This window comes from Blennius ocellaris (assembly GCF_963422515.1).
Source record: "Blennius ocellaris genome assembly, chromosome: 10".
Lineage (NCBI taxonomy): Eukaryota > Metazoa > Chordata > Actinopteri > Blenniiformes > Blenniidae > Blennius > Blennius ocellaris.
This window is the reverse complement of record NC_137659.1, coordinates 20,598,545-20,614,531: the sequence shown is the minus strand read 5'-3', so window position 1 is coordinate 20,614,531 and position 15,987 is coordinate 20,598,545. Positions and strand designations below refer to the sequence as shown.

The window sequence follows — 15,987 nt, the reverse complement described above, 5'->3', positions numbered from 1 at the left end:
AACATTGTGTGTCGCACTGGGGATTTCAGGCTCCATCCAGGGCTCACGCCCATCGGCGTCACCCGGGGAACAGGTAAAACCAGAGGGGCAGGAGGGTTCGTCACATAGCTACGAGGGTTGGACTGCCCGGCCACAGACGTGCAGCACAGGAAGGGATGGGCGATGCCAAATGTGACGCCGGGTGCACCGTATCAGGTTTTACCTTTGACCCAAATCATATGTGAGGAACCGATCACTTTTCTTCAGGTCACAGATCATTCACATTCTTTGTCCCCCCCCCTGTTTTTGTTTTTTTTCTTATTATTTTGCCTCGTAAATGAATGAACATGCTTGATGGATCTGGGTTTCTTAAACCTGAACCTGGAGCTCTGTGACCTCATCCCTTTCACCGCCATTGATGAAGCAGCCCAATCACAAACAGGCTGAGTGAGGACAGAAAGGTGGAGCTTAGCAGTGAAACAGGGTGTGGTTCAGAAACTAGAAAGGTCTGTAGTAGTGTCTCTGGGTTTAAATTCAGTTGAATGAGCCCAGTTCCATAGTTATTAAAGCTAAGCTGTCAACATTTTCCCATCTCTCTATCTCTCTCAATTGCTGGAGTCTTACCTCCCAACACTTTGAGTCAGGGTTGGATCTTTAGTCAATCGGTTGAACTCATTTGAAGACAGCTGGAGGCTTCCACCCACGCTTTACATGAATCTGGTTTTTCACCTGATCATTCTCTCGGGTGTCGCTGATTCAGCTGGATCTTTTGGACGGAGTGCTGCCTGCTCTGGCTGTGCAGCAGCTTTCTTCACTGACAGGAGTGCTGAGGAGTTGTGCTCAGTGGGTGAGTGATTTCTGTGTATTATATCTGTCTGTGCTCAACCCCAAAAAAAGGAAAAAGTGCATTGTTAATGTAAGGTTGGGTCACTTCAGTGCCGTGTGGTTAGACTGGTGTGTTTTGCTTGATCCCTCCTCAGTCCAGTGCTTCAATCAACTTGAGTTGAGTTAGAAAAGCACCAATTCCCTGCTTTTTCTGTAGTTTGTACGTCCTGTGAATCCATGAGCTCCCTGTATCTCAGTGACTCAGTCGGTAACGCCGGTGATATAGGCCAAGTTCTCTGCCTCACCTGTTTGACTTGCTCTGTTAGTCAGTGAGTATTTCATTGTTTTTACGCCGACTTCAGGATTCAGATGTTTCACAATCCTTCATTCATTATCCACTGCTCTCTGATGTTCGTAATGAAGCATTGCCGAGGCCACATGAGGAGTACCCAGTAAATGTTGACCTTGTGTATTTGTTTGAAAGGCTGTAGGTAGGGGTGTTTGATGAGCCTGTCCAGCTGCCGCCTGTTTGTTCAGTCGGAGGGGAAGCTGGTGGACGAGTCACTCTGTTGCTCACCTGCCCACTCAACTCCAGTTCCGGCTCCGCTTTTTGACTCTTTGCTTTCTTGTGCTTTCCCAAGGGTTCATTCGAGCACAAAGCAAGCAGTCACCATGCTGCAAGAGGCTACGTCAAACATTTTGAAGTTCCACGATTACCTCAAATCACATATAGGTAAGTTTTCTCTTTCGTAAATATTTTCAGTTTGAGAGAAAAAAAACATGTTTTTGTTTGATGCAGTGGATGTTTAAAAGTGTAGAATAGGCAATTATTTTAATGGTTATATAGAAGAAGCAGGGTTAAGTCAAACGAAAGCACACGGTTATCTTGCCTTCAAATGAATTATTGGAATCAGAGGTTACATTGAGTGCAATAGACAAACATTACTTAAGCTGGATGACAGACGGCAAAGATTTATTTTTCTTTGCATAACTGGCATGTGAGTCAAATTCATGACTTCCCTCTGTGGTTATGGACACATGAACTTGAACCCAACCATTATAACGTCTGCCTTGGATGTGATTTGAGGTGTTTCGAGACTTGCTTTGCACATTAGACAAACCAGTGTTGGGATAAAGTTTTTGGAGCAATCCTGTCCATGTGAACTCCACAGAGAGACTCCAGTAGGTTTAAGCAAAGGACATTCATACTCTGACAACAGTGTTGACCACGACACCGCAGTGTCGATCTTTGTGTGATCAGACCCCCCCAAAAAACCTGTTGTTTGATATCCTAACTACTTCCGGTGGAATAATGTATTTCAAATGATTTGAGAGTCTTAAAACTGTTCTTAGATGCAGGCATACAGCCCTCGTTTTGAACAATCCACGATGATACATTTCAAAATGTCACTTTTAGAGGCATAGTCATTCTTGCAATGATGAATAGACGTCACATTCTTCTTGCTTCAGCATTCTCAATGTACTTTACATGATCTGTCACACGTTCATTCATTCAAACTTGCACACCAGTGACTGCCACACAAGGCGTCTACACACCATAACAGTCTCACATTTCACTCTCATGAGTCACTCCAACATCTAACCAACAGCTTTTTAAGGGGGATAAACAAAAAAAACAAAAACCTTTAGATATGATCATGTAAAATGCCATTTTTGAGAAGTCTGCTCAGATTTATATGTAACTTCATATATATGCTGTGGACCCAAGATGTAAATCTATCGAGTGTATATATATTTTTTAGCTGTTCTTTGGGATGGTAGATTGTTTTCCTTTCCTGTGTAAAATCAGCTCATTTTAAAACGATAGGAAAAAAAGCTGAAACTGTTTCTTTGCAAACCTTAAAATATTGATCGTGTGTGTACAGTAATGTTGAAGGTTCGAGAAAAATAAATGCTGTGCAATACACACTGAACTGAATGAGACAGAAATAATTAAGATTATTATGGGGGGGGTGGAGGTGAAGTGTTGCTGAGATGACCTACTCAGATATCAGCGAGTGTGATCATTGCTGGCATGCTGAGGTGATTATAAATGTGTGTGTGTGTTCCAGATGTCAGAGTCAGAGACTATCCTCTGATGAGCAGCCCTGTGCCCATGACCAGCATCCTGTTGGCATACATCCTATTCGCAGTGTCCATCGGACCTCGCCTGATGGCAAACCGTGACCCTCTCCGCCTCAACTCGGCCATGATAGTCTACAACTTCTGCATGGTTTTACTGAATGCCACCATAGTGTATGAGGTGAGCACAGTGAGCCTCCGGTTGCCTCAGATCACTCATAAACCTGGGAAGTCTCTCAGCTGACGGCGGGTTTGTTTCCTTCTAGTTCATGATGTCTGGATGGGGAACCAGCTTCACATGGAGATGTGACCTCATCGACCGCTCCAGAAAACCAGAGGCTCTCAGGGTGAGCCAGCGAAGTGTTGCAGAAGCATTCATATTGTCTGATTTTAATCTAAATATTTAACAAGAGCTCCATTTTTCTCTCCCACAGATGGTTCGAACTGGCTGGTTGTTCTATTTTTCAAAATTCATCGAGCTCCTTGACACGGTATGGACGATTCTTCTCAAAAATCAGTTTTCTCCTGTCGTCTTGTCGTGACCTATGTCCTGTTAATGCCATCTCGGTCCCCTCATCTGCAGGTATTCTTTGTGCTGAGGAAGAAGCAGTCTCAGATTACCTTTCTCCACGTCTTCCATCACTCTTTCATGCCCTGGACGTGGTGGTGGGGAGTCTCATTGACACCTGGTGAGCTCTCGTCAGCAAACGCACACACGGATCCATCGTCGACATCACTTTGTTGTCACACTTTCACTTCACAGAGTGCTCAGGCCAATCCCAGCCAACTATCGACAACTATTGTGGCTTGGATTTGTCTAAAAGTCCAACAGAGTTGTGAAACTTTTGACCTTCCTTTTGTAAATGCACAAAGCTACCAACAATTCCAAAGCCTGGAGTAGTGTGTGCAATATATGCACATTTCTACATGTCATCACGTTTTAGATATGCATGTTTTTGGATCAATGTCATCGGAAAACCTAATAAATTGCACAAATGACAGTAGAGAGGAAAACTTTGAGCAGAACCCCACTACAGGGATATTAATTGAAGCAGGGCCTGTGAACCCCAACCAGACAACCATAGGGTCCCATCAGGCTCAAAGGAGGAGTTCACGATCGGTTTCACTGGCATCAACAGACGAGTCACAACACTGCTCGAGAACTGAACAGCTGATTAGAGAAACGGTCCGTTGTGAATGCTTGACTTCTTTATGGAGAGCAAAATAACATGTGGGTGAAATCTGAAGTGAGAAGGAGAGTTTGTGAAGATATTCACACCACATACCAAAAAGAAATCAAGGTATAGAAATGGAGAAAAGAGTTGAAAGTTAATGACATGCAATACCAAGGTAAAGAGAATTTGAAGCTGAGTGCATTGGAATTCGCGGACAGTTTGATTATGTGTCTTTCTATTTCACTATCTTGTTTTAGTGTTTCAACAATAATTGATATCCAATGAAAGTTAGATTGTACTTGAGCACATTCTAATCAAATACATTGTTCCTGTTGTCTTTTCACACTGAAGCTGGGGGCATGGGCTCGTTTCATGCCATGGTGAACTCGGGGGTCCATGTGATCATGTACTTCTACTACGGACTCTCTGCTGCAGGGCCTCGCTTTCACAAATACCTGTGGTGGAAGAAGTATATGACGGCCATCCAGTTGGTATGTTTGTTTTTTTTCTTCTAATAATTACAGCGTTTTCATTTGGGGTCTACTATATACCACTGCTGCCTTCAAGACATGCAGAAATGTAGCTTGGTAAATATCAAATGATTTGCACCCATCAATCTCCTATATCTGCTTTATCCAAACTGGTTTTTATAAATACTATCACAGTGATTTTTTTTTTTATGTTGTTCCTATGAAAATATTACTAAAACACTATGAATTTCATACATATCTCTGACATTTAAGCAGGGGAACGTCGTTTAGAAAAGAAAGGGGTCAAATAATTGAAATACTAGAACAGAATTTATTTTTATTTTTTTTTTTTTTTCCAATCGAGTTATTTGGCAAGTCTGCTAAAAAACATCCCATAAATGAAAGATGGATTGAGCATCATTGCAATTGTATTTGAATAAATTGGATTACGAATTTGGTGGCATGGGAAAGAGTAGGTTTATTTGAAGTCTGAAATACTACACCACTAATCTTTCAATAGATACACAATGGATTTATCTACATTGCTTTTGCAAATGCCACCAAAATAATTGCTTAAAGTGGCTCAGATATTATTTTCATTAAAGAAAATACAGTAACACCAGTAGAGAAGACGCATCCTTCACGTATAACAAGACAATACCTGTGGCTACCTGGCCTTATTTTTTAGTTTAGTTTTTTTTAATTTGTGCTCAGAAACACGACTAATACAATCTGGCTTATGTATATCGTACATATACTTTTTTTCTTCATTTAACTTAAGGGATGACTGCTCGATTTACAACCTCCATTTGCTTTCTGAAACATTATTTGCTGCCATGATACTTCAGTGTGATGGTATTTATTCATTCATATGTTTGTATTTTATTAATTTTAATTGGTATTTGTAGTCAAAACCACTGTCATGCACGAGAAATGAAAAGCATTGTGCCATTCGTTAAGACTCAGCTTTGCAGTATTAGTATTTATAGTGTATGACAGGCTGACATGTGGTCACGGGTGTTTTTTGCTGAATGTTTAAATAAGTGCTTTTGCTTTGCTTCTTGTCTCACAGACACAGTTTGTTATCGTCTCCATCCACATCAGTCAGTACTACTTCATGGAGGAATGTAACTATCAGCCCCCCCTGTGGATCCACTTGATCTGGATCTACGGCGTCTTCTTCTTCCTCCTCTTCTCCAACTTTTGGGTGCAGGCCTACATAAAGGGCAAGCGACTCCCTTCCGTGGACGACAAGCCCAAACAGAACGGATTGACCAGTGACTCCGTCTCGGTGGTGGCCAACGGCAAACACCTGGAGAACGGGAACGGGAACACTCATCAATACACCAACGGCAAGATCCTCTTTGGCAAAGTGAAGGAAATTTGAACCGGGGACTCTGGCAATGAGAAACAAGGCATAGACTGTTTATAGTTGATATTACCACCTTGACCGTGTCATTCCTCAGTCAGTCGTGTGTCGAAGTGGCGCAGGTTTCAAAAGTGCTCCTTCTAAACTACAGAAATCTCCACAAGTCCCGTCTTTGAAAATGAATCCGCGCCTCTTGGGGATATGAATGGCATATCGTGTTTTTTTTGCCAGTGATCTCTACTCGTCACAATGTATATGTAAGTTGTTGCAAACAAAAACAAAAAAAAATGTAACTGTGATGAACCCTGTATGAAAATTGGTGCTCATTTTGTCACTGGAAGTATTTCTCAACTCAGGCTTGACCTCTGTTGCCGTCTGTAGCACGGCCTGTTTATTTAGTTTTTGTTTATTTGTTTTCTTTTCGCTTGGGAGTGTTGCATTTTCTACTAAAGACATGTAAATAACTGCTTCAGAGTTTTGTTGCACCATTGAGATCTTTAATGTAAATGTTGCATATTTAGTTTAACTTTTTGTTTTTATTTATCTTTTGAAATAAAACCAAATTTAGATATCCTGTGGTTTGGAAAGCTGTAATGTTACACTGTGAGAGAAAGATACCACATCTCACGTTTTCAATTTTAAGAATTGTGGAAAAAGAAATGTTATACTGTATATTACAGTATTGATGCATTTTGCTATATTTTTGCATTTTTTAGCGACAATCAGTACTCTATGCATGTTCATCCATATTAATCCAGTTTTGCAACACTGGTTTATTACTTCAGCACTCTGCATGAGGTTAATAAATTTACATTTTACTTGACATTGTAAAAAAACTTGTATGACTTTTCCTGAAACTTAAAATCCTATCACTGTGCTTTTTGTTAATTTCACCATCTACACATTTGCATCTTGACAGATTTTAGTCTCTTTTATACCACTCTGGGTTGTGGGGCAAATCCACAATTAAATACTCTGAAAAAAGTTTTACAGGGAGACATCCTAGACAGTATCAGCAGCAGCTTTAGGGCATTTAGTATCGAGATCTGTTTTTACCAACATGTTAGTACAAGTAAGACTGATTATCAAAACGGACTACCCTTGTGAAATTTGAAGGGAAACTCGAACTGAATCTAATCTTAAAACAAGGTTCTATTTCAGGATTTCTAATTTAACAAACTTTAAGCAGACTAAGCAAATCATGAAACCGAACATATGACTTTACTACAAACCGAAACTACGGACGGTATATTTTCAGAGTTATGGTCACACTTGCCATCAGATTAAAAGTTAAAAACTTCACCATGGCGTGTCACTCACTCTTTAATGTCAAATCATTTTGTTTCTTATTTCCCCCCTTCCAACCCAAAAATGCCTAAATTGACATTTTACAAGCTCATGTACAATGAAAGATATGGCAAAAACCGTTTGTGACAGGAAGCACCAGCAACATGTAGTTCATTGTAATGTAGAACAGTAAAATGCATTTCTGTTACAGGAATGTATGAATTTAACTGGCCAAGTTTCATTCACTGTGAAAAACTTAAGCCACGAGACATCCGAGTCTAGGATATTCCTTTTATTAACAACTCACTGCAAGGTATACAATTCATTCAAGACATCTGCAATAAATACATTCAAAAAAAAAAAAAATTGGACTTTAAAAATTTAAATAAAAATAAAAGCTAGCGTGGTGTGCGTGTGTATACATACACACAGTTGCAGTCAGCCAATCATCCCATCATTTAAAAACATTGATGCCTTGCAGAGTCATGAAAATTACAAATCTTCCTCATTCGCCACCCCCTTTTCAAAAAAAAACAAAAAAACAATGCTAAAATTATCTGATGGACTGGTGGATCCCACTTGTGGCTTTGACCATCCTCTCTTTAGCCTTCTTCTTAAGAGGATCCACTTCAAAGCTTTTCCACAGGCGGATCGTCTCGTCTCCTGCAACCGTTGCAACGGTGGAGCAATCTGGGCTCATGGTGAGAGACAGAACTCTGTCCTCATGGCCTAAAATAAAGAATTGTGCACGTGAGGCAAATTACAATTTGTTGGAATGGTAGAAGTAAAAAAAAAAAAAAAAAAAGGAGACATCAAGACAACCAATGTCTGCTATTGAAATCAATTGCTCATTTAGGAAAAGAGACAACCAGGGCAGGAGGACTTCTTACCACTGAGTTCTGCTACTCTGGTGAGAGACGGGTACTTCCAGATCACCACGTTGTTGTGGGCGTATCCGTGAGCCGAGACCAGCTCCTTGTAGTTTGGTGCAAATGCCAGCGACGAGATCTAAGAGGGTGTGGAATGTGAGGCGATGAAACCAAGCAGAACATTTCACGAAGAGCGACTTCTGGTTTTCTTCAGCCGAGGACTTTGTGCACAACAACTGGGTCCAGAACTGCGCCGTTACCTGAGACTGCGTGTCCAGGGAGCTGATGCAGGAGCCGCTGTTGACGTTCCAGATGCGGATGTGGCGGTCACTGGTGCCGCCGCCTGAAGCGAGGATGCTCGGCTGCCATGGGCACCAGGCCAAAGCCTGGTCGGACACAATGCGAAGCAAAATTAAAACAAGACTCTTCAGTTTAATAAAAGTAAATTCTTTACAATAGAGATCGGCGGGGATCCGCACACTTCCATTTTGTTCATAAAAAGTAGGCATGTCCAGCGTTTGGCTTCATTTTAATGTTGGTAAATCAGATCTGCAGATGGTTCCAGGCGGCTAAAGGCCTGGAAAGTATTAACTAAAAAAAAAAAAAAAAAAAAGGGTGACAAGATGATACGAGCTCCAGGATGGGACAAATGTGGAGAAGTAAAGAATTTAACTTCATCCCCATTTTCCATTCTTAAAAAAGCCTTTTAAAATCTGGGCTACTTGCATTAATTCATCCTCTGCTTTGGAGTATTCAAGTCGGCGTGGCCGTCATTGAGATGCATGTCAAGTTAATGCAAAGCGGCTCGTCGTGCACACCGAGAAGGAGTTGGTACCCTAGGGTAGCGCGTCGCCGCAGAGACGACGGGCCGAGCCGACTCACCTTGACGGCTCCCTGGTGCTCGCTCCAGCACTGGACCGGCTGGGATTCACTGCCGCTGCCGCCCTCCTGCGGACGCGGCCACACGCACAGCAGGTTGTCGTTGCCGCCGCTCGCCAGGTGGCGCCCATCAGGGGACCACTTCAGGCCGCACACCTCCTGCGAGTGAGTGCCGAGCGTGGCGATGTGGTGTTCTGCCACCCTCACGTCATGGTGGTGGATGTGTCCCGATCGGGAGCCACTGCAGAGGGGGGAAGTGTTGACCTTTAGTACCGCCCCCGAGTCATGAAAAGCTTTTTCGCTTCAATTTGGAAAAAAAACTAAACAAAACAAAAAGGGTCATTTTGTACCTGGAAAGTACGTGATCATTCCAGCTCAGACTCCCAACTCTCGCCGTGTGGCTCTCCATGCTCCGCAGGCGCTTCTGGTTTTGAACATCCCACAACTGAGGAAACGGAAGAAAAAAAAAAGGGCATTTTTAAAGCAACTCGTGTCTTTATGAGAGATGGTTGCTGCACCACTTGCTGCACTGACCTGAACTTTGCAGTCACTGGTGCCAACGGCCAGATAGTTTCCCTCTTTCGTCCAGGACAGCGAGCAAATGTAGTCCTCGTCGCGCTCCATCTTCATGAGAAGGATGATGTCCCCCTGAGTGGCATCCCACAGGTAAACGCTATTATGAAGGGCCACCGCCAGGAGATTTTGACTGCTCCAGTCCAGAAGATTCAAATCTGTGAACAAAACGCACGCCTTTCCTGTCACATCTTGAGGTTTCATGTCAATTAATGGTTGGTTGAAGTTTTCATTCCACTTAAAAATCAGATTAAACTCTGAACTTACAGAAATCGTTTCTAAGATCAGGAGCATCCAAGATCCTGTCCGGTGTCGAAGATATGTATCTGGTCTTTTTCAAAGAGGTAGGAGTTGCAACCTGACTATAAAGGACTTTCAGGTTGTTTTGATACCCTGAAAAATAAAAAAGACGACGACTGTCAATGTAAACACATTGGCATGACAACCCCCCCACCCCTCCCATGTGTCATGACTGTATGAACGAAGGCTGACCTTCGGGTACGTTCAGCGGCTTCCCTCCGAGGTGGAGAATCTTGGCATCCTCAATGTTGTATCCATTGAGCGACACCGACCACGCCTTTTGGTTTTCCTGCGACCAGACGGGCAGCAGTAGTCAGTAAGCTTGTCTATGAAGTCACACCCTCAACTTCTGAACGGGGGATCAAAATGTACCAGGTGACTTACTGATGTTGCAGCCGTGGCGCTCGTGTCCGTCGGCTCGTTCTCCTTGCTGAGCAGGAAACTTGCAACATCCATTTGTTTGCCGTTTCTTATCGGAATGAAGCGGTCGCCCCCAATCTTTGAGGGAGTCTGCTTTTTGTTCTTGCCTGAGACACAAAATGGGACAATATCAGCACAGATTTGTTAACGTTTACCTTCACCCAGCTAAAAACTTATCAAGTCACGGAGTTGCCACTGTTCAAGTTACTTTTGTAAAGTTTAGACTGAAGCACTCAAGTGTCTTCAAACCAAATTAAATGGTTATGGGTCTTAAACAGTTGCATGTCCTTACATTGGTAGGATTGTGAGAGCAATGTATTAGATGCAAACTTGTGTAAAACTAAACATTCTGGGTACGTTTAAGCAATTATCTCAGAAGGTAGCGAGTAAACTATATTCAAGAGCTTATAAAGGGTAGAACAAAACAGTAAGGACATTCAGATTCCTCAGACACGTAGCATTTACTGATCAGCCATGTTGAAACACAGAGGTCAACAATGGCCAAAGGCAGGAAGAGATTACATTCTTCAATCTGAATCAGATATCGAGTTGAACCATTTGATGACGAGGCTCCAACCACACGTGACTCGCTGAATATTTGGAGGACTTAACCAGTTAATAGCTTGTTCTGATTGCTCCCTTGAGAGCTGCAGCAGAAACCTAAAGTAACTATTGTGAAACTGTCGCGTGAACTCCGATCACCTGGCGTTTTGCTGGGAGTTTTCGACGAGTTCTGGGACACGTTGATGGATTTCCCGGGCGACAGGCAGCTGAGCGCGGACGTGCCCGACGAGCTGGCCTTCCTCTGCCACCTCGCCATGGGAGCGTTGGTGATGGGCATGTCCAGCTTCAGGATGCTGTGGATGTCGTTCTCAAAGCCGAACTGCGCCATGTCGAACACCTATTGGACAGACGTGCACGCCAACGCAGATTTAGCCGAGGCAGGTACGAAACTCGCAGGAAACGAAGCACGTTTATCGACAACGTCGAGTCGCTCACTTACCGCGGAGCGTCAGAAGAAGCCGAGGAGGAATTTCCGGTGGACGACAGTTGATCGCGGTTCCGTGCAGCTCGAATCACAAACACTGCGAGCTCGTTTCGGCATTAAAGCGCGTGCAGCAGCAGCTGAGTCTTTGGGAGAATTTTTGAAATTCGTGGCGATGACGACACACGTTTTAAATGCCCAAAAGCGCGGCCTGTGATTGGTCGATTCAAGCCGCCGCGGCTGGCGCTGCGTGTTGTCACGGAGATGTTTACAAGTGCGCGATTGTGATTGGCCAGAAACGCTTCACGAGGGAGGATCTGTTCAGGCATAAATCCCTCTACCGCCCCCTCCTGGGTGGATGTTATTAGTGCTCTCAGATAGATATTGCTCTTGACAGACAGATAGATAGATCGATAGATCGATAGATAGATAGATCTCACATTCAGAGTTGTGGTAAACGAGCCAAATAGATGCACAATAATTAAATCTTAATCTGTAGAGAACAAAAGAAAGGTCTGATTTGATATTTGTTTCAGCTTTATTTGCATTTTCCACAGAACTCATTACAAGGCAAGGCAAGTATGTTCCTGTACACCATTCAGACACAAGGGAATTCAGTGCTTTGACAGAATCTTAATCTTAAATTATTCAGATTACGACATCCATTAAAACAAAACCATTAAGAAAGGCATTAAACAGAAAAATAAAGTCAAAGCTTTATTAAGATATAGGTAAAATAAGTAAAATCTATTGTTTTAAGGCTTGGTTTAAAAAAAAGTGAGTATGTCAGCAGTCCCAGCTATTCAGAAAGCTTGTTCTAAAGCTGAGGAGCGCAGGAACTAAAAGATTGTCCGATTTTAAAAGTGGAAGCCTCAGCACACTGTTTGGACGTATGAAATACATTCACCAATTTAACATTGGGCAATAAAAGCAATTTGTGTGACTCGTCAATAAGGGGAAAACATCATTGCTTTCTCCAGCCTTGGTGTAATGTAATCTGGGATGGTGGTAATGTGATCTGTGGTCATTTTGTGGAAAATCAGAAGACGCTTGCACAGCAGCTCAAAGGATGCAGTCCATCTGTTACGAAAATGTAATCACATAAATACCACAGCTGATTCGGAATATAAAACATTTCTGCTTCATTCTCAGACAACGTTCATACATGCAGCAGGGTACATTGGAATGAATTCTTTGGTTTGTCATAGATGAGGAAGAAGCAGCTACTTTACTTTGCACTTGACAAAATAAATCAAATGAAGAGTATGAAGAGTATCCTCATGTTTACAGAACTACAAGTAACATAGACTATCCAAGGAAAGTACTATACAGTACAATGTTTTATTTCACTATGAGCAAGGCAAATTAAACAAAATAAGCAGGGAAATGTCTTTTCAGTGTTTTTACTGTGGCTGTAACAACAGTAGCATAACAAAAAAAATACACATTCCAGCAAGAATGGCAGTATTGTGCTGTCCTTGAAACCCTTATATCGTGCATTTTTTCAAGCACATTCAGAAGTCATAACCGCCACAAACATTTACTACTACTGCCATTCGAAATAACACGTGAAAGACAAAGCTTGTGTTGGACACATTTCTGTGTTGTCATATATTCATTTATAAAAACTCAATGCACTTCGAGCACCATTGTGAGGGGTGATTTTTGCATAGTATAGTGCACAATATACACACCAATCATTTTAGCTGGTTTATTGCAGTGTGCTGCTAAAGGTTGGTTCCATTCATAATGCAACCCAAGCCATGCAGAGTATAAACAGTATAAAAGTCAAACATGAGCTTTTGACTCATAATGTTTGGTAACTGTAGCCATTTTTCTCTGGGTCACTTTGGGTCATGTCTTTGGGGTAATGTATAATCGAGCCCGTCACACCTGCAAGAAAATCAAGAGCATCTCACTGTAAACAAGCGCAGCAGCGTAAAAGAGCAACTGCATATCAACGATCAAGCAAGTAAAAAAAAAAAAAAAAGCTGTGTCACTTTCAGTAGAGATGTATTGTATATACACATGTGCTGTATAGATAGAGATAGATAATGTTTTACACTGTAACTCCACTGTTTTGTATTCTTGACATGTTGTCCTGGCAACTGCAATTGACTGAAGGTCGTCATAGAAAACAGTTTTAACTCTACATAAAATAACACTGGGTGAATCAATATAGAAAAAAAAAACCCAACATGAATGATAAACAAGAATGTGTCCATCTGTAGGGAATACAGTTTTGACTGAATTTAATATTTAACTCTCTATTACTTTTCTATTCACACTGCTGGCTAAAAAAATGTACTGACAAGAGAGAAAACAGAGGGGTTGTTGTTTCCTTACCTCCAGGGTGCCTCAAGCCTGGACAGAGAGTGGAAGAAAGACAAAACACATGACCATGCTTTATATTTCCCTCATGAGTACAGACCCCACACCCAAATCATGTGACTGGACTTAAATTTCTCTTCATTCTACTTTCTTACCACAAATGTAATTGAAGTATTATATCAATGTACAGGTTAATCATACATAGAGATAAATTCTGCTCTGGCTATTGCGACACATGGTTGACTGCAGTTGTTTATTATTTCCCAAAAGGCACGGAGGAAAAAAAGTTAATTTACTCACCCTGATTTTTAGAGATGAGAAGGCTTATAAGTACTAGTCCAAAGAAAATAAGGACAGTCATGATTGGGATCAGAATCTGGGGCCAAGGAATTCCTGCAACTGAGAAAACACTTTATCATCAGATTGAACAACATAAAAAAAAAATACATGCAGATGGAGACAAATGTTGAATGACCGTTTATTACTATTACTGTTCTCTTCACTATATCCAAGTCTATCTACAATGCTCATCAAGATCTACAGATGTAATCATTGAGAGATTAGAGTTCAAATATGTAACAATTATAAAGTGATAGATGCAGTGTTACTACCTACGAGTTAAAATAATCTTCTCAGACTAACATCAGTCAGCATGCAGGTACAAATGGGACTATGTCGCAGTTATTAGTCTTTTTTTAAATTTCTATTTACCCCTGAATGTCCCACTGACATCAAAGGAGATTTGACTAAACCAACAAAACGTGTTCACAAGTGTCACAACGCAACACAGGAACAGATAATAGCTCAAGACAAAATAAACAACAACAAAAAAAAAAACATTCCTTCTTTCATATGTTCCTAATAAATACCCTTTAACCAATGAATGCATTTCAGTGTTTCTCGCTTGGCATTTCTGCCCAACTGAATGGTAACCCCCACCCTCAGCAATTAATAGGTGACACATGCAGGACAGTGACAAAGCCTTCTCTCACAAGCCTGGGAAATCATATACCTGAAGCCGACTGTGCCTCAGAAAGCTTCAACTCTTTCATCAGCCTGAAGCAAACGTCCCGCAGGACTTCCCTCTCGGACCCCGAGCTCTGCACCTCCTGGTCCCACACCTCTTTGAGGGGCAGTGCCTGCGGAACGTGAGCCGTCCACACATCACCGTGGTCCAGTGTCAGATAGACTTTCCCATCATAAAACACACGGTCGGTCCAGTGCAGCTGAGACCCCTCTAATATGCACTCTCGTGAGCGGAGGATGGTGTGGTTTCCTGGGGAGGGAGAGAGCAAACATTGCTTTGGGCTGATTGAAAATGTTTCGGTTTCAGTTTAACAGTTTTCGTGGTCATACTCAGCGGGGAAGTGTAGTTGATGCTGATAAGAGCCGGTGGGAGTGCATCAGCTGAGATGGATTGTATGATGCCCTTTAATTCTGGACTTGTGCCAGTGAGGGAGACTCCATTGAGAAGAACCTGATCCATGGCTCGAGGAGCTCCCACCACTCCCCACTTCTGGATCTGGATTATGACTGTATCTAACAGGAGACAGCACCAAAATAATACTGCAGACATCAATACAAAGCATGAGCTTCCAAAGATTATTTTACAAGATGTGACGGATAAAGGATCACACAATGCACACGAGAAGAAACAACATTTCTTAGTTACTCCGTTAAAAGGTCTGGCTTACATAACCGGAAGTCAAGTTTTGATGTGTGGCTCTTTAAATGGTCCTTAGGCTTTAACCATAAACGTGCATTTGATATTTGAACTTTCAACCTCCAAACTTATTTAAGCAATGTGATTGCCCGTGTTACTACTTTCGCATCAGTATCACTTGAAGTAATGGCCATCATAAATGGTGTCTATATAATGTATGATAAAGTTTAAAGACATACTGAGCAACAACACAGAAGATATATTACATTGTTGTCGGTAAGTTCTCATGTAAGCTCTTACAACGTGAGCGATTTAAGAGGGAGAAAGAGTCTACATATTAAATACAAATCTTCTTGACGTGCACAAACAGTGTCCTATGCATCGCTGCCACTTTATTGCAAATAAATCATTTTCGAACGCTGGTTATCGGCTCGTTTTGCGGATTTCGATGAAAGACTTTTCTCACGGTGCAAATCCACTCGTTTGCGCAGACAAAAGCAATGCAATGACAAGAAAGACGGGTGTCTCACCTACTGGAGCAGGAACACCCACTGACAGTCGCAGGCATAACGTAAACACGAGAACTCCAAGAAGACGCATCTCTCGCGCAGCCCGACTTCCGCGTCGAACGCAAGCAAAAACCTTCGAGATGCGCGACAACTTCCACAGTTATAAATAACCGGGATTGTTTTAAGCCATTTAAAGTTGCAGCCAGAGCAGGTACAAAAAAACAACAACACACCAGCCAAGCCCCTTTAACGATCACTCCTCCTCGGCTCT

General features: G+C 42.1%; 3 protein-coding genes across 3 annotated transcripts; 1 reads left to right on the top strand and 2 right to left on the bottom strand.

Annotated features, from left to right (window-relative positions):
• Positions 1–532: 532 nt before the first annotated feature.
• On the top strand, positions 533–6,719 carry LOC308134995 (very long chain fatty acid elongase 1-like). Its single transcript, XM_080502859.1, has 8 exons — positions 533–826; positions 1,446–1,537; positions 2,877–3,067; positions 3,153–3,233; positions 3,321–3,377; positions 3,470–3,575; positions 4,413–4,552; positions 5,604–6,719. The coding sequence occupies exons 2-8, from the start codon at positions 1,477–1,479 to the stop codon at positions 5,916–5,918; spliced, it is 951 nt and encodes a 316-aa protein (XP_080358985.1). The 5' UTR covers positions 533–826; positions 1,446–1,476; the 3' UTR covers positions 5,919–6,719.
• A 1,021-nt stretch (positions 6,720–7,740) lies between these two features.
• cdc20 (cell division cycle 20 homolog) lies at positions 7,741–11,355 on the bottom strand (the record flags this gene model as incomplete). Its single annotated transcript, XM_080503113.1, has 11 exons — positions 11,232–11,355; positions 10,931–11,129; positions 10,193–10,335; positions 10,001–10,097; positions 9,776–9,901; positions 9,470–9,666; positions 9,286–9,380; positions 8,939–9,176; positions 8,317–8,442; positions 8,078–8,195; positions 7,741–7,916 (listed from the first exon to the last, which is right to left on the bottom strand). The coding sequence occupies exons 2-11, from the start codon at positions 11,118–11,120 to the stop codon at positions 7,741–7,743; spliced, it is 1,506 nt and encodes a 501-aa protein (XP_080359239.1). The 5' UTR covers positions 11,121–11,129; positions 11,232–11,355.
• Positions 11,356–12,600: 1,245 nt separating this feature from the next.
• Positions 12,601–15,987, bottom strand: LOC308135729 (uncharacterized protein). The gene is made up of 6 exons (XM_080503825.1): positions 15,738–15,987; positions 14,901–15,083; positions 14,557–14,820; positions 13,845–13,943; positions 13,560–13,577; positions 12,601–13,106 (listed from the first exon to the last, which is right to left on the bottom strand). Exons 1-6 carry the CDS (start codon positions 15,805–15,807, stop codon positions 13,021–13,023), a joined length of 720 nt encoding a protein of 239 aa, XP_080359951.1. The 5' UTR covers positions 15,808–15,987; the 3' UTR covers positions 12,601–13,020.